The sequence below is a fragment of the Perna viridis genome, chromosome 10, assembly GCF_037379345.1.
Source record: "Perna viridis isolate PV_CMFRI_1.1 ecotype Kerala chromosome 10, ASM3737934v1, whole genome shotgun sequence".
Taxonomy (NCBI): Eukaryota; Metazoa; Mollusca; class Bivalvia; order Mytilida; family Mytilidae; genus Perna; species Perna viridis.
Genome location: NC_142454.1, coordinates 1778594 through 1797694, shown reverse-complemented (window position 1 = coordinate 1797694; position 19101 = coordinate 1778594). Strand labels below are relative to the sequence as shown.

Sequence of the window (19101 nt, the reverse complement as noted above, 5' to 3'; positions counted from 1 at the left end):
GCTGGTGAACAGTTGTATTAATTGAATTCCTTTAGTGCTCTGTGTTATGTTAAGACTAGGTGTCAAAAATGCTTTAAAATAGATATGACAAGTTTTTGACCAAGTTTCATTTAAAATAAAATAATTTGAGAGTCTTTGAATTCATCTGATTGGTTGAAGTTTGAGTTGATAGTTGAAGATTTTGTTAGTAAGTTTAAGTTTGTAGATGTGAACAGATTAAGCTCTGATAGTTCCTGCACCTGCTTGTGTTCTATGTATTTTGTAATTGTGCATTTTGTTTAGTATTTATTTTTTGTCTCATCTCCGTGGATTTTCATTGTTTGTTATATGTACTTTGTTACTTTGTATATCAGAGGCCTATATTATAAATTCAATACCATAATACTGACAATAATCACTTTACTGTCTCATTATTTATACCTGTTTATATGAACAGAAATTGTCTTAGTTTCTCCTTTCACTATTATAGTCGCTTGGCTTTATGTTTTTCTTGAAGAAATAAGAGAATTTGTTGAATCTGTGAAAAACACATTCTATGGAGCACTTCCTTGGAAATGCTGATATCACATGATACTTACCAAAAATGACCTTGATTAAATACCATGTACTGTATGTGTACTTTTGTCATTGTAGGTGCATGTTACTTATTGCTGTTGACTGTGGGTTGTTTTGTGGGATTGTAATTATAAACCATTATTTACTGTGTACCAGACAACAGTTTCTGTCAGTGTTTTATTTTAAATGTTATTGAAATAAGTCATTAAGGGAATTTAGTAAGTCATCTAAACATTGATGGTAAAAAAACAATAAAAAATTGACCTTGAATAAATACATTTGAATGTATACATTATTTGTCAGGTTAAGATATATTTTCTATTCAAACAATGTACATGTAACAAATCAACTGACCGAGATCGTTAGACTTTGTATGTCAAAGGATATTCTACAAATAAGATAATAGTGTTGCTGCTTTCTATCCATGTATAATTCAAGCCAAAGATACTGATTTTAATATTTATTTCTCTGTGGTTTTCATGTGTGAAATTGTAATAGAATGAACAAAAACTAAATGTAAACTATATATAGTCCCAAAGTTTGTTAATGAACAATATATTCATATACTAGTTGCCAATTTATTTTATTTTTTATTATTTATTGTTGATGGAATAATTCTTTATTATCCACTGTGATTACTATAATAATACATGTATATTGAACAATATCCTTATCCTACATGTACATGTCAAGTCTTCATACTTAAAGAACCCCGGTTTTTCAACTACATAAAATAATGCATATTATTTTATTCGATAAACACAGGAATCATTGAAAGCACACAGAATACATCCTTATAGTTATTCTGTACCTCCTTCATTATAATTTTCTTCAATGAACAATTATTTTAGGTCAAAATGGCTATCAGTCACAAAACAAAATTAATATCTGTTAAGAATTAAATAAAGTCTGCCTTAGCACCATCAGTTTTGTCCTTTTTTAGCTCATAAAGACAAAAAGTCAGTGTCCATGTGAGGTAATGCTATCACTTCGTATCTCTTCATTGATGTGATTAAATGACTCTTCTCCTTTGAAACCACTGAGTGGATTGTAATGAAGTCTTCCTCTGATAAATCTTATTAGAAGAGTTCTGATTCTTGATATAACTGTTGCCTTTATAATTAATTTAAAATAATTCTGCTATTTCTAGGTGAGTGATTCAAGCCTCCAGTTAATTGATAAGATTTTCTCAGTAGTATTATAAACAGCAAGTCACACTACATGTTCACTTTTTGTACAACCAAGATCTCCATGTTTATTTTTGTTATGTGTATCAGGAAATAGGTATATATTTAATATATGTTTTTTTTAATTATCACTCAATTGAATTCTCATCAGTCAAAAAATGTTATTTGCATTCTTATTTTAGTAGAAATTGAGTTGTCTCCCTTATTGTACATCTTAATGATTTTTAGTAATATTTTATTTTCCAATTGATGACAATGCAGTAGTTTAGGTGATATTGTTTAGTGCTGAGGAAGGTGTTAAGTAACATCATAGTTTTGTTGTGAATGCAAATAAAATATTGTTTGGTAATTAATGTTTTATTTCTGACCACACCTGTCCTTAGTGTATGGTAATTATTGTTTTACTTCTGACCACACCTGTCCTTAGTTTATAGGTATTATTGTTTTATTTCTGACCACATCTGTCCTTAGTGTATAGTAATTAATATTTTACTTCTGACCACACCTGACTTTAGTTTATGGTTATTATTGTTTTAATTCTGACCACACCTGTCCTTAGTGTATAGTAATTGATGTTTTATTTCCCACCACACCTGTCCTTAGTTTATGGTTATTATTGTTTTATTGCTGACAACACCTGTCCTAAGTGTAAAGTAATTAATGTTTTATTTCTCACCACACCTGTCCTTAGTGTATGGTAATTAATGTTTTATTTCTGACCACACCTGTTCTTAGTGTATGGTGATTAATGTTTTATTGATTAATGTTTTATTGCTGACCACACCTGTCCTAAGTGTATAGTAATTAATGTTTTATTGCTGACCACACCTGTCCTAAGTGTATAGTAATTAATGTTTTATTTCTGACCACACCTGTCCTTAGTGTATAGTAATTAATATTTTACTTCTGACCACACCTGACTTTAGTTTATGGTTATTATTGTTTTAATTCTGACCACACCTGTCCTAAGTGTATAGTAATTAATGTTTTATTTTTGACCACACCTGTCCTTAGTTTATAGGTATTATTGTTTTATTTCTGACCACACCTGTCCTTAGTGTATAGTAATTAATATTTTACTTCTGACCACACCTGACTTTAGTTTATGGTTATTATTGTTTTAATTCTGACCACACCTGTCCTAAGTGTATAGTAATTAATGTTTTATTTTTGACCACACCTGTCCTTAGTTTATATTAATGTTTCATTTCTGACCATTTCACCTGTCCTTAGTGTATGGTAATTATTGTTTTATTTCTGACCACACCTGTCCTTAGTGTATGGTAATTTATGTTTTATTTCTGACCACACCTGTCCTTAGTGTATGGTAATTATTGTTTTATTTCTGACCACACCTGTCCTTAGTGTGTGACAATTGATGTTTTATTTCTGACCACACTTGTCTTAATTGTAAAAATGCATTTATTGCGATTTTATTTCAAATCCCTTTGATCTTGGTATACCATAATTTTCAATCTTACGTCAGTCTAGTGAGAATGAAAATTATTGCCAGTTTCTCTATCGTCGCGCGACAAAAAAGCAACAGCATCAGAATATTTGACAACCCAAATAACCGTCTGTTTGTTTACTGCATATGAAATAATGGCTAATTTGTGGCAATATTTTCTAGTCTACAATGGAAAATGATTAAATGAAGTAACTTACCCGATTAAAATTAATAAATCCCAAAATTATTCCACAAATTTTAAACGCGACCATCATAGTTAACCAATTATTTTTCAAATGATGTGTATCACTGCTGCACAACATACGTGACGTCACGTAGGATGTCGACGAAACAAAGTCCCGAAATGAAATTTGCAGCGCTTATAAAACTTACATTTTTAAAAAAATGTATGTAGGTAGCAGTTATGTTAATGGAATGACCCATGTCTACAAATCTATGATAATTCACACATATTTTTCTCATGTTTTGAGGAATATCAATCTGGCAATCACAATATTGTAAATGCAATAAATAATTGAAAAAAAAACTATAAATAAATAGGATAATCAATTGGTTATCATGAATAGATTAAATAAATTTATTTGTGCCAAGAACTCGTTAAATCTGTACATTCTTTAGCACTTCTGGTCATATTTTGGTTACATTTGTACATGTAAAATTGGTTCCAAAATATAACATGAAAAATGGAAATCGACATAAACACTAAATCACATAATATCCTTGTTGAGGTGGGGGGGAGGCAAGTTTTAGGACGTAACATGATTTTAGGCTGTGAATGAGAGACGGAGCTACTTTAATAACATTTGACTTGATAATGCACCGCTATGTTGTTCTATTTTTGATGTCTAGACCAATGGGAATATGCCAGACTCATTAACATGCGCTATGCATCTACATTAAAAGTTCAATCACTTCCTAACTATATAGGGCACTCCCAACAAAACAATTTTGAGCCATTCAAGTATATATAGGACATCACTGATGCCCCGTCTCTATGTTGTAATAACATCGTTTTCCTTTACAAAAGTTTTACAAAGACCTTTGATGTTCAACCAATAATTAAAGTATTACTATTTAGATCTGTACAAATTTTGTTACACAATATTTATAACCACAAAAGGAAGATCTAGATTGATTTTGAGTATTGTGACCCTAGCTGTAAAGAGAATGGGAGCCAAAAATGAGCATTTCAATAAAACTAGGTGAAAATTGACCATTTCTTTTCATTGATTTAAGTGTTTTGTAGCATTCCACATAAGAATCATGCAAAATGTGATTCATAGTTGGAAAGCCTACATATTTTTAGTTTTTATTTTTTGTTTAAAATGTCATAGTAAACAGAAAATAACATGGTTTTTCATATAACCCATGTTCATAGGAGATAAAAATTATAAAGAATACACTGTAAATTTTAAAATTAGGGAAGATAATTCTGTAAATGATACTCAAATACAATAGAATCTATTGGATTTTCAATGTTGATTATCTCCTAAGAGCAGGCAGATTTGAATGAATAATTACATATTTCACAATATAGACCCATAAAATAACTTAATTACAAAAATGTAAATATGTAACTTTTTTGGGGTGCATCACATTTTTCAGATTTTGCATGATTCTTACAAAGACTGCTACTTTAACAGAATCTTGTTATATAAAAATGTAAGTTTTTATACGTACACGAAAAAAATTGTGGTTGCATATTGGAATGGTGCTTTTTCATGCAACAACTTTAGTATTACTATGTTGACTTGGCATAGTTGGTATTGAAGGGTTATAGTCCCCAACTGTTTAAGAATAAGGGCTAAAAAGTTCCATGTTTGGTCTGTCAAAAACTAATATTGTGTCCACACCTGCCTCCAGTGAACACATTTCAAATGGCTGTACTCGGCAAAGCTTTTATTTTTTGTATATAATCTGGATTATATACAAGAGACTCCCATGGGTTTATTTTCATAAACTTCACTTATTACTCAACACCAAACATGACTGACCAAACTTTGGTCACAATAAAATATTTATGCAAGTAAGGACATACAACTTGTAAATAAATATTTATTAAAAATGTACAACGTGTATCTAATAAATATTTAACTCTAAAATTTAGACTTACAAATGAAAGAATGAATTCATACAGTATAAGTGAAGATATGAAAGAGCACTGAAAATATGGTATCTTCTTCTAAAAGGACCCACAAACTTTAAATTACATAGGAACCTCATATCAAAATTTCATAACAATCAACCACAACTTAAGTTCGATTGCAAATTATTTGCAGTTGTATGAAAATAGGATTGATTTCCCCATGCTGTTTGGATCAATTATCATCATGAAAATTCTGATGTATCACACAAGTTGCTGCATTTTCAAACAAAAAATTGGAATATTAAAGAAAATAAATTCCAAATACATGTATAGATAAAGCGGCAAGCATTTTTGAGTTATTGTGTGAGACTTGCATAGTGGACAGGTAATGGATGAGGTTATAACAATAATCTCCAATGTTCAGCTGTGATGGCATAAAAAAAAAAAGGTACACACAAGTACACTATTAAACCATAAAAACAAAATATTTAGCATATTAAAAAAGGATTAAAGACAGAAATCTTTCATCAAGCAGGATAAACATATTTCTACAAATGGAAAAGTTAAAATCATATTGTCTGAGTCTTCAGATTTCCAAGTAGGAACTCCCTTAACTGAAGATAGGCTAATCACTGCTTATAAAGAAAGATTTTTAATACATGTACATAAAAAAATGTTTTGTGATTAATTATATCTTTTTCATTGCAATCATTGTATTATCATTTTACTTGCTACATTTAATAAATCACACACACATATGTAACAGTAAAGACATATACTATGAAATAACTTCAAAATAAATGTACAGTTTCAATCTTATTCAAAATGTAAATAATAATAAAATACTGTAAAACCAATTAATTTTCGTGGTTGCTAAATTTTGTGGATTCTGTCAAATGAACATATTCGTTGGTATCAATTTTCGCAGTTTCAAAAATAAATTATTAGTGCTATATGATGACAAAATCCATTTCGTAAGTACTATTTTTCGCTTTCTCTATATCACAAAAATCGTGAATATTAGTACACCACGAATATCAGAATGTTTACAGTATTACAGGTTAACAATACAAATATTACCAGTACACAATTCAGTGCAATCTTTCATAACTGAAAATCAAGTCTGTTATGTTTGATTAGTAATATCAATCTTTACTCAACCTGTGAACAATTAAATCAAGTCGGAGATTGTGACTTGTGTATTCTAAATTCAATAAAACATTTCATGCATTGGTGAACAGATAGGAAAGCACATGAGTGATATGGTACTACACACCACATATAATACTAACTCTGTCACTGACTATAAACAAAATAAATATCTCAACAATTTTACAATAATAACCACAAAAAAATAAGTTTAAAAGATATTAGATCACATTTTTCATCATAAATGCAGCTGCTTCTCTAGTCTTTACAACCCTTGGAATTTTATATTGATTTGCTGATGCTTCTGTGGTTTCTATGGCAAACTGTCTTAATCCTTGGAATGTACCAGACTTAACAACATGGACCTTCATTTTCTGTATACTACCTTTCTTCCTGAATGACCCATATACATAGGAGAGGTTACATAGAGTTTCATCAATCTAAAAAAAAATAATAATTTTGTAGTTCAATACTTCTAAAATATATTCTGAAAACTAAATTTCCAATTTAAGACTACAGCACATGTCTCCTTAAATTGACTATCTGCTAAACCTGTGATGGGCTACAGGTCATGATGACAGAAAAGTGTTAAGTTAATTGTCAATAAATAACATCCTCCATTTTTATTTGCTATCACTAATGCCCATTTGTCTCCATATTCAATGCCCAAGATAATTTAGACACGTTAAATTGATGAAAATTGTTTTGAAATTGTGATCTTCTATGAACATAGCTCAATGAATTTGTGTGACTGTCATGTGATCACTATCCAAATTAAGAAAGTTATGATGAACTTTAAAGACATCAGTCCTTATGTATTTTCACGAGAAATGCTCTATGTTAATAAGAGTAAATTTCCTAAAAAAGAAATTGATTAAGTATAAAAAAAAAAAAGACATTTCTAAGTATGCATTTTTATTTGCTGCCACACTACTTTCAATCCACAAGAAAGCAGGACTAGACTTCTAATGATTTTGGAGTCAGTCATTTGATGTTCTAAAAGTGCTAATGGATTCCTTGAGGGTATGGTTTTCTTCATAGGAAAATTTTGCGTTTTTCATCCTTTTCTTGCATCATTTGTCGACTCAGTTATCTTATTTCCAAGGCTAAATATTTCTGTTCTGTATTAAACATGACCGTTATTGTTTCCGTAAATACAATTTTACATAGTTTGCAAAAAACATAATTTTGACCTTGCCCTAGTGCAGGGAGCAGGTTGATAATGAAAACTAGTTGAAATTTCTTGAAATTTGCCACTTTCATTCTTAAATTGACTGTCTTTATTTCTATAAAAGTAGAAGCAAAATATTGGAACATGAATGCTACATTCGCAAAAATAGGTGACACGAGTATAAATCATTCAAGATAAGGTCAACCAATTGTGTAAATTAATAACTCATCCTACTAAATTCTATCATAGTTTCAAAGTACCTTTGTTGTTTAGTTTTTCTTGAGTCAGTAAGAAAAGCAAGGGTGAAGATCTCACAGAATCAAATAAATCCCATTGTATTTATTTTATTAAGTAACCACGAAAACAATAATTCTTAATAATTTTTACCTCAGATTTTTGTTCTTCTGACAGCAAAGGCTTCTCACTTCCAGATTCTAATTCCAAAAACACATAATAGAAGGGAGCATAATCCTTACTGGAAGCTCCTATAAATAGACAGAAACATATGACAACTCAATAACTCCATCTGTATATAGAACCTGGCTTCACAGAAAATTTTGTAATGTGTGAACCAGTAGAACTCAATGTTTAGAGCAGGCATTTAGAATTTAATAAATGAACACTCCTACCACTGGCATGATCGAGGCCTAAGAACTAATGGTTAAACAAATGTTTTAAAGGTTGATCCCATACATTCATATAAGAATAAATGATCTTTTCTAAAACTTATGAAAAAGGAAACATAATCCTTGCTTGAACATTCTACAAATATACATTTCCTGTTAATCTTATGAAATACACTTTTATCAAACATTTTTTATCTTTTTTTAAAAGAAAGTACAATAAATGTATGGAATTATACACAGGAAATTGTCATATGTTTCAAAACATATGGAAACATATGATCAGGACCACTATGGACATTTATCTATTTTTGCAAGTTAAAATTGATGAACTGTATATTTGCCCCAATCTAAGTGAAAATATATGAATTTATATTTATATTTAATTGAGAACATATAACGAGAATAGGAATGTGTACAAATGTACAGAAATGTATATGTCAAAGAGACAACCCCACCAGGGTGAAAATGTCAGCCCAAGGCCACCTATTGGTCATCAATAAACAACTAGGAAACCCACATACCACTGGGCAGGCTGAAGCTGGCCCAAAAACATCATTATACACAGGAAAAGTGAAAGAGTTGCCCTTGTATACTAAAGTAATATAAAAAATAAACTAAAGGTGAAAACAAAACAAGACATACAGAGGCCAGAAATTCCTGACTTGGGACTGGCATAAAAATTGTGGTGGGGTTAAAGTAAATTGGTATGATCACAATCCTTCCTCCTTAAAATCTGGCCACTGTGGAAAAAATTTTACACAATTAAACATCCCTAAAAAATCAGTTCAAAAATATCTAAGTCCCTTGTTACAATGGAAATAAAGAAACTGAATATAAATTACACAAATATAGGACTACTAGCTTTTTCATATCTTTTTCATTTGTTTTTCATGGTGGCTCTAATTTTTTCTATCAGAAGGGATGTCTTGATCTTAAAGTTTTAATCAAGCTCAGTTTCTCAAAAAGTTGGATGATTTTACAAGATTTTCTCAGAGGCAGCCTCTTCAGACAATAGTCATAACTAAAGAAGCAACCGTTTGATTGTTATGGGAGCTTAGGATTAAATTTGAAAGATAGGCAGGATGGTAGCATATTGCAAAAAAAAAAATCCAGGATGATCATTCGGGTAAGAAAAAGGCAGGATGGTAGCATATTGCCAAAAAAAAAATCCAGGATGATCATTCGGGTAAGAAAAAGGCAGGATGGTAGCATATTGCCAAAAAAAAAATCCAGGATGACCATTCGGGTAAGAAAAAAGGCAGGATGGTAGTATATTGCCAAAAAAAAAATCCAGGATGACCATTCGGGTAAGAAAAAGGCAGGATGGTAGTATATTGCCAAAAAAAAAATCCAGGATGACCATTCGGGTAAGAAAAAGGCAGGATGGTAGCATATTGCCAAAAAAAAAATCCAGGATGACCATTCGGGTAAGAAAAAGGCAGGATGGTAGCATATTGCAAAAAAAAAAATCCAGGATGACCATTCGGGTAAGAAAAAAGGCAGGATGGTAGCATATTGCCAAAAAAAAAATCCAGGATGACCATTCGGGTAAGAAAAAGGCAGGATGGTAGCATATTGCAAAAAAAAAAATCCAGGATGACCATTCGGGTAAGAAAAAGGCAGGATGGTAGCATATTGCAAAAAAAAAAATCCAGGATGACCATTCGGGTAAGAAAAAGGCAGGATGGTAGCATATTGCAAAAAAAAAATCCAGGATGACCATTCGGGTAAGAAAAAGGCAGGATGGTAGCATATTGCAAAAAAAAAAATCCAGGATGACCATTCGGGTAAGAAAAAGGCAGGATGGTAGCATATTGCCAAAAAAAAAATCCAGGATGACCATTCGGGTAAGAAAAAGGCAGGATGGTAGCATATTGCCAAAAAAAAAATCCAGGATGACCATTCGGGTAAGAAAAAGGCAGGATGGTAGCATATTGCAAAAAAAAAATCCAGGATGACCATTCGGGTAAGAAAAAGGCAGGATAGTAGCATATTGCAAAAAAAAAAATCCAGGATGACCATTCGGGTAAGAAAAAGGCAGGATGGTAGCATATTGCAAAAAAAAAAATCCAGGATGACCATTCGGGTAAGAAAAAAGGCAGGATGGTAGCATATTGCAAAAAAAAAAATCCAGGATGACCATTCGGGTAAGAAAAAGGCAGGATGGTAGCATATTGCAAAAAAAAAAATCCAGGATGACCATTCGGGTAAGAAAAAAGGCAGGATGGTAGCATATTGCAAAAAAAAAAATCCAGGATGACCATTCGGGTAAGAAAAAAGGCAGGATACATCTGTTGAAAAAAATCAGTATATGTTTTTTGTAAACACTTTAATTTGTCATATTTGTATATATATATCATGAAAAAAATCCAGGACAAGCTGGAATCAAAAATAAAAAGGATAGGCTTTACACCAAAAAAATTTGATCCTAGCCACCCCTAAAAATTAAATGGTTGCTCTTTAAAGTAACTTATACCTTCTTCGGTAATCAGTAAGTTCTCAGCACAACAATAATCTGTTAGTTTTAACCCATCCCATCTACATACAGTCTCCATTAAAGCATTGTAGAATGTCTTCTCTGAGGTTTTCTCACCACGAACATTTAAAAATTGGCCTTGCCTAAAATTTGTATAATATTGTATCAAATATATCAAGCTACTGTTTTGAGGTTGATAGGCAATTAATGATAAAATAATTTTATTTCTTCAGTCAATGTATTAGTAACATTTAAGCTTGTTTATAATAGCAGTATTTTCAGATTTTTATTGTCAATGACAAGTGCCATGCATTTGTCAGGAAATAATGATGGGAATCTCAGGCCTACTGTATTTGTGAGGAAACAAGGGTGGGGATCTCAAGCTTACTGTATTTATCAGGAAACAAGGGTGGGGATCTCAGGCCTACTGTATTTGTTGGGAAAAAAGAGTGGGAATCTAAGGCCTACTGTATTTGTCAGGAAACAGGGTGGGGATCTTAAGCCTACTGTATTTGCCAGGAAACAAGGATGGGGATCTCAGGCCTACCGTATTTGTCAGGAAACAAGGGTGGGGATCTCTTGTTGTCAAGCCTAATGTATATGTCAGGAAACAAGGATGGGATCTCAGGCCTACTGTATTTGTTGGGAAACAAGAGTGGAAATCTCAGGCCTACTGTATTTATCAGAAAACAAGGGTGGGGATCTCATGTTTACTGTATTTGTCAGGAAACAAGGGTGGGGATCTCAAGCCTACTGTATTTGTCATTAAACAAGGATGAGATCTCAGGCCTACTGTATTTGTCACGAAACAAGGATGGGATTTCAAGCCTACTGTATTTGTCACGAAACAAGGGTGGGGATCACAGGCCTACTGTATTTGTCAGGAAACAAGTGTGGGGATCTTAAGCCTACTGTATTTGTCAGGAAACAGGGGTGGGGATATCTTGTTGTCAAGCCTACTGTATATGTCAGGAAAACAAGGATGGGATCTCAGGCCTACTATATTTGTCTGTAATAGTGTAATTGTATAGAGAGTGCAAGAATGTGGTTACCTTCTAGAGAGTGACTGGTAAGGCAAAAAAAATAATATGTTTGTTTCCTGCTCCCTACCTACCCTAATGTTTAGTGCATATCCTAAACATTTTATGGTCATTTTGGTTCACACACTTTTTTACTACCTATCTACACTATCTATTTTTCTTGCTGGTAGCAGGACACAAGACTATTTTCTTTACTGAGAGTGTGTTGTTTTAGTGTGAGACCTGCTCTGCTAGGGCTACATGCTTCTCACTAGCTGTGTAAGAACTTGACAGCTTTGGTAATTTTTTCATTAACATTTTATTAAACTTTTATCTATCATTAAACCAATACTTGTAATGTTTGACACAATTCTCGACAACACAATACATATCACTATATTTCTTAATTGAAATGTTACCTGTACATGAATTCTATCACAGGGCATTGATGATAAAATGCAGAAATCTTAATCACATCACCAAACCTGTATCGATATAATCCTCCAGCATTGGTGATCACCAGTTCATATTCCTTTCCTAACTCTACCTGAAAGTATAAAATAGAATGCTAGGAAAGAGACTTCAAACCAATGCTGAAAATGTGGTAAAAAAAATCAACAATTTAATGTTAACTGTAAACAATCAATTGTCTTTTTCCAAAAAGGAAATAAACCTACCATCAGATAAAGTGTCCCCAATTAAAGAGTTTTTATTTCAATGACTTAAAATGAAACAAATTTTAAAATTCAGGAAAAATAAGGTGAAAAATAAATAATAACAAACCTTAGTGTAAGTACATACAGCTTTTGGTTTCTTTTATTTTAATTTTCCAAAACAGAGTTATCTTTCTTTTCTTCATCCCTATAGTATGTTGGAACATTGTCATCATAGTCACTTAAATGTTCAATGGATGAGCTTGATTTATTTAAGAATTTCTTTTTTGTAAGGTGTAATATATCTTATATTTTTTTATAATTTAAGTTTACTGGTATATATAAGTGATGAATTACATTTTGTATATTGTCAGCACAAAAAGATGTTGTTTTTTTTATTATTGCAACAGCTATATTCCATCCATAGATGCCCAAGGGAGTTCTAGCATAAAATGTGTTATACCTGATCAAGAAATAATGTCTTTGGTTGATCTTCATCACAATTTTCTACTGGTATAAACTCAAAGAACATATATCCAGGGACCAGCATATATTTACTGGGTGTCTGAGCAGGCCAAATATTAACCCCTAATAATCCCTCTGAAGCAGCATACAGAGGTGAATAGGATGCAATACCTTTACAGTAAGTTTTCTGTAGAATACTGGCTGGAAGTGTAAAGACACCAGTGTCAGCGGCAAGAATTAAATTACATTTTGGCCAAATCCTTCGAGCAAGTCCAGAAGGACCCTCCTTAAAAGCATTTCTCAGTTCATCTGCTCGAATCTTATCGGGAGACATCAGTTTGTTCAGTTCCTCACGTGTTTCACTTGGTATATTCAGTTCAGGATTCACTCTGCCAAGTTCAATATCACGAATAAGATCTCTATAGTGAGCTTCTAGTGCTTGGAAAGCAATCAGTATAATAGAAGCAAAGTTAGCCTCTATCATTCCTAAATATTTATCTTTCAGACCAAATAACAGATGTACATACAAAGCCTCTGGTTCTGATAAAATGTCAAAACCTGGTTTGGGTGTAGAGTATATACTCAATAGAGACTTGGAGTTAGTCGGTGATGAAGAGTTTGGCCCAATCGGTAGTCCACCATCAGATGTCCTCCATCGGGGAGTGTAAAACAGTTTCAAACTTTTCTGAATATTTCCGTTCTTTGGATATGTCTGGAGAAGACTGTTGTATACAACAGCTATACCCTGTGTGAAGAACGCTAGACGTTGTTCTCCTGTCATAGGAAGTATACTACTCTTCCCAGAAGTCCCTGAAGTCACAGCAAACTGAATAGGCTTGGTACGAGTCAGAATATTCTCACAGTCCTTCTTTTGTAACATTTGTTGTATAAATGGCTCATAATGTGAAATCCTAGTTAAAGGATGTGCTTGAACATACTCCTCACGAGATTTGATCCCAGAAAATTTATATTTCTTCCCATAAAGAGTATCACTATTGCTTTTAAGTCTTTTTAAGAGTAGTTGTTCTTGAGTTTGTTTAACATTCTTTGCTCCTCTTTCCAAATGTTGTCTTTTATACCAACCAATCCATGATAGTGATGACACAGCTATATAATGATTGATAGAAGTCCTTATTGTATGGTTGGGGGTGACTATACGTTTGTAGAAATCATAACATACATATCCCGTCACACTGAACACTGAGATTAGAACCCCTGAAATAATGTGAGACTGGAAGTGTTAGTCAAATGGTATCATGAAGACAATAAAACAGTGCTGACTTAATATAAAACTAAGGGCTATTCCAGTAAAATTTCAATGAAGGAGGTGGAACACCATTTAAATATTTTAACCTTGGTTGGGGATATTTCTAATATTTTACATAATTTAATGCTTTGCAAAAATGAAATCAATTCTCTTGGTTACCCCTTATGAATTGTGGTGTTCCATCCCCTTCTGAGAAATCTAACTGGAATAGCCCTAATGAATTTATAAAACTTAAAATGAACTGAAATGGAGAGCATTATGTACATCAAATTTTTCAACTCAGTGTTATTATATTTCTACTGCAACATACAATTTATAATTGAAGTTATTTTAAACCAGGAAACCAAAGATTTCAATGTAAAATATGGTGCCTATATATTGGGTTTTTTGTATAATGTGATTTCACAATCTCAAGAAATATTCATATCAGCAAAAAAAAGAAATGTCAATAACAGGACAATTCAGATGCATCAAAACCCAAGTACATCAACTTAACATGAAACAGGAAACAGAGACCTTCACCATGTAGGGAACAGTATAAAATACAATTACATAAAAAAAAACTGAAGATAAGAAAAACAAGATATCACACTAAACACTAAAGCACTAGCATTTAATACAGAAATTATACAGCTTGAAGATAACAATGATTTTCCCTTTATATACATGAACATGGTAAAGATGCTACAACAAATTACCGTAAACCTTCCCATAACAGAAAATGAAATGAAATCTTACAAGTTAATATCATTTTCCCTGGGATGTATTTCACTCACTAACTGGCTAAGGCACTAACTCTTTTATTAGCTGGGTTGGGGGATCTTTTTTTAAAAATAGATTAAATGTTCCAAATTTTGGGGAATTTTTTTTTTACTCAACCATTGAAAAAAATATTTATTTTGTATGCTGCTGAAATCAAAGTAAAAATTTTGCACTTGGATGAAAAAAAATTCTTATCCCACATCAATTCCCAGCCCCCTCCCCCAATAAAAATGGTAGGTGCCTAATTGTTTAAAGAAATGTAACTATCTGTCAATGTGTAATTGTGTAATAATTACACATGCATGTAAGTGTGTCCTCATGTAAATGTTATTAATAGGATATATAATTAACAAGTGTGTGGCACAAAGGATTATACTTAGATTATTCACGAAAAATTAAATTAAATATGTAATAGACCTATTACGGTGCATGACTATTTCACATAACTTATTTACACTGGAAAAATTCTAACATGCACTGCTATCTATATAAAAAGATGCTATACTATTATATAGCAAAATTATAGGAATTTAACGTAGACTCCACAACAACATCTTTTGGATTTTTTTTTCTAAAGAATATACATATAGAAAATAAGAAGATTAGTATTTTTAGCTTACAGATCCATAACTGTATGATAATTCCTTGCAGTCCATTATGGATGGTTAGTGAGTGATGGGAGTAGTGAAGAAGATACACGACAAAGGTGAAGGATAACAAACATATCACCAAACTCACAGCCATGTTAAAACGTACCTATAAATAAATGTACAAAATTTATTTATAATGTCACAATCCTAAATAAGAATTAACATTTTATAGAAACAATGTACAGTGATGTTTTAAATGAATCTCAAATGTGAACAAATTAACTCAATTATTTATTCATAAACATGCATGGGCACCTTCAAATTGAAGGTGGAGAATAATTTACTCTACATTTTGTGTACCAGGGCAATTTTAGAATCTTCTTCAATCTAAGTACTTGTGTACTGTGCAAACTAACCTATACTCAAAAATCTCACAACCTTCAAATAATAAATAGCTGTAGATAGCATGCAAGTACGGTACCAAGAAACAGGACAACTTGACTAAGTGTCGATCGATTGTCAATTGTTCCAAGCATTCATTTACATGTACATCCTTATTTTGGTACAATGTCCTTATGTGGAAATTAACACTACAGTTTATGAATAAATAAAGTTAACAAATTTGAAGTGTACATATTTTACATATTTGAAAGTAGGATAGAGAAAGAGACTCCAATTAGATCAGAAAGCTAATCCACATACATGTACCTGCTGGTTAGTCTCATAACACTAAGTTACCATGGATACCTACATGTACACTACTGTGAACATTAACTTTAATTTATCCACTCTCCACAGTGGCTTTGAGTGGAGTCACTGAGTCATTGATTCAGAATTTTTCTGTAATTTACTTTTTATGCAGGGTTTGAACTTGAAATTTTTGCTTGTAAACATATAGCTAATTTTTTGTAGCCAATATGTATAGATCTTTACCATCACAGTAGAAATTTAAGCAGCCCACACCAAATTTTAGGGGTCATTGGCAAGTGGGCCCCTGCTTATTTCAAACCCTGTTATGATTACAACTACATGTACAAAAATTTATTCAATGATTCTTACACTTTAATGTCATTTCTGTTAAGTACAGAAAAATAAATGAGGAGTGTAACAGTATTGAAAATATTATGAAGCACGGGGGTGCTACAAATCCCTTTGATGTTGATTGATAAAAAAACATGTGTTTTCCATGAAATTAATGACATTGATACATAATAAGAGCATGAGGTACATGTACATGTATTAGTAATTGTTTGCAAAAATGCTCTAGAAAATCCAGAATTCACTAACTGACAATTTATAAAATGCATATGCAATACTTTGTCTGATTTCTACATGTAGAACTGAAAGTTATCATGATACACTTTATATCAAAGTGGTAAAAAAATATTTTAGCAAGACATCCTGCAAAATTGTTCCTTTACATATTGTAGTACATGTATGTTGTCATGATATGCAAAATCCCAAATAAAAATTTTTGAAAGTTAGCAGGCAAGTAAAGCAAAGTGTCATCATTTTACAATAACCAGACACGGTTAAATTAACACTGATACTTAACTTGTGACGTTGTGCAGTGTCGGAAACAAACCACTGCTCGCCAACTTGCCAAATACAAGTAGATGTGTAATTTGGCAAGTTCTCATTAGCTTACATTCATCAATTTGGCGACTGTCATTTGATTGGCGAGTTCCAAGGAAAGTTAACCAGCCAACCAGTTATTTAGTAAAACATCCGTTAACATCGTTACATTAAAAATATGTTCCCTACATTTTAAGAAGTTTAGCTTGAATATGTTAAGTGAATTTTTGAATGATATGCACGATTTTATTGACTTGTAAAGCATTGTTTATGATCTGCCATTTTAATTTCCAGTAAACGGGATGTGCCAAAACCTATGCGACGGTTCCAATCTCATATTAGTATTCAAATGAAATTATCTTGGTAATTTAAGATATGTTACCTTGCAAATTAGTTGTTTATTGTCAAAATAAAAATGAACAAGAAGCAAATGATAAACATTTTCTTAATTCATGATGATGAATCTGTTGAAATATAATTTTATTTTTTTGTAAATATAAGTTCAGAAATGAGTACTTATTCTGTTACTATAAAGTACATGAAAAACTTCAATGAGAGGGAATATTCGAAAATGGAAAAGTTTTTGATAAATTTAAACACAAATGAAAAGATAGTTGAAGAAAGAAAAGGAAAGGCAGAAGGTAGTCACTTCCAAGAGAAAACAGATGGTAGTATAGTCCGAATTCCCTCTGACCCTGCAACCCTCCTCTTTTTTATTTGGATATTGATATGTCGGGTTGGGGTCAGAATGATGTGCCATACAAAAAGTTGGAGATTTAGCGGTACTGCAGAGTATCGCCCTTCAACAGCTTGTAACAACTTTCAAGTTGAAATTGTGCATGTCACACCTACCTAGTTCGATTCCAGAATCATTTTCCTGTATGCTGATACCAAATTTGCTACAAAAACTACATTTATTATTGAAGTTTCGATAATTTTCCACGAGAGACCCTGTTTTGTTGACATTTTGAACCGTAATAGAGAGTAGGTGGAGCTTGTTATCTTTGGAATGGAACGGAGCAGAAATGATTTTTAAAACCAGAATCTAACAGAATATTTCAAAATTCCGCTGAAAAATTACGTGCCCGCTACCCTTCCATTCCAAAAGTAAAAAGCTCCACCTACTCTCTATTACGGTTCAAAATGTCAACAGAACAGGGTCTCTCGTGGAAAATTATCAAAACTTCAATAATAAATGTAATTCTTGTAGCAAATTTGTACAGAAAAAAAAAACCAAAATGTGAAGAGCATAGACATTTTTTTTAATGAATGGAAATAATTTGGCTAGTTGAATTTATATTTGGCTAGCAAAGTCAATATTCCACTAGCCAGAATGGAAAGTTAGGGAAAAAATGGTTTCCCACACTGTTGTGTATCAAAAAGGGGCTAATAAGCCCGTAAATCTTTACTACATGGAACTGGTGTAACAGATAAATTCACATTGAAGTATTACAATACTTGTGTAAAAAGCTTCGAATAACAATTCATTTATCTTATATTTCGTTTTTACTGATCTACTAATCAAGATCAGAGACAATTAAATCATAATATTAATATGTTTCTGCCAAGATCAAGATCCACAATGCAATCTTTCACAAGAAACTTTCAGTGTAGTCTATTATGACATAAAAAGTTTTATCCTTCCATATCACTTCGGTCTAGTACGAACTAAATGTCGAAAAAAGATACCTTTAAACATTAAACCCATTGTTTTCAATTTCTGTTTTTAGGGAGACTACAGTAATGGGGAATGAAATAAGATATTATACAGTCACACTGGTGTCAGTACGGTCCAAGCAATAGACGCTACTATCATCTTACTCTTTTCCTCATTAGTAAATACATCGATTTCCCTGATTTATACTCCACATTAACTTTAAATTACATTTAGATTACACATAAACCAAATGATGCTTACATTGTTTTAAGAAATTCTATCTTTTTTGTGAGAGTGTTTCTTCACACAGTTTAGTGTTATTTCCAACGTCAGTTTATTCAACATCAGCATCCTCCCTATCCTGAAATAGGACCCTGACAAGTCTATATAGCTAC

At 32.1% G+C, this 19101-nt stretch overlaps 1 protein-coding gene across 2 annotated transcripts; it reads right to left on the bottom strand.

The window, feature by feature from the left end:
- Positions 1-5251: 5251 nt before the first annotated feature.
- On the bottom strand, positions 5252-18801 carry LOC148604117 (GH3 domain-containing protein-like). Of its 2 annotated transcripts, XM_088549410.1 has the most exons (7): positions 18739-18801; positions 15505-15640; positions 12854-14070; positions 12157-12284; positions 10719-10861; positions 8004-8101; positions 5252-6885 (listed from the first exon to the last, which is right to left on the bottom strand). In XM_088549410.1, exons 2-7 carry the CDS (start codon positions 15626-15628, stop codon positions 6667-6669), a joined length of 1929 nt encoding a protein of 642 aa, XP_088405536.1. In that variant the 5' UTR covers positions 15629-15640; positions 18739-18801; the 3' UTR covers positions 5252-6666. The 2 variants fall into 2 exon arrangements, with proteins under 2 accessions (XP_088405536.1, XP_088405537.1); XM_088549411.1 differs by lacking the exon at positions 15505-15640 and having other exon boundaries at positions 18739-18800.
- Positions 18802-19101: the final 300 nt, after the last annotated feature.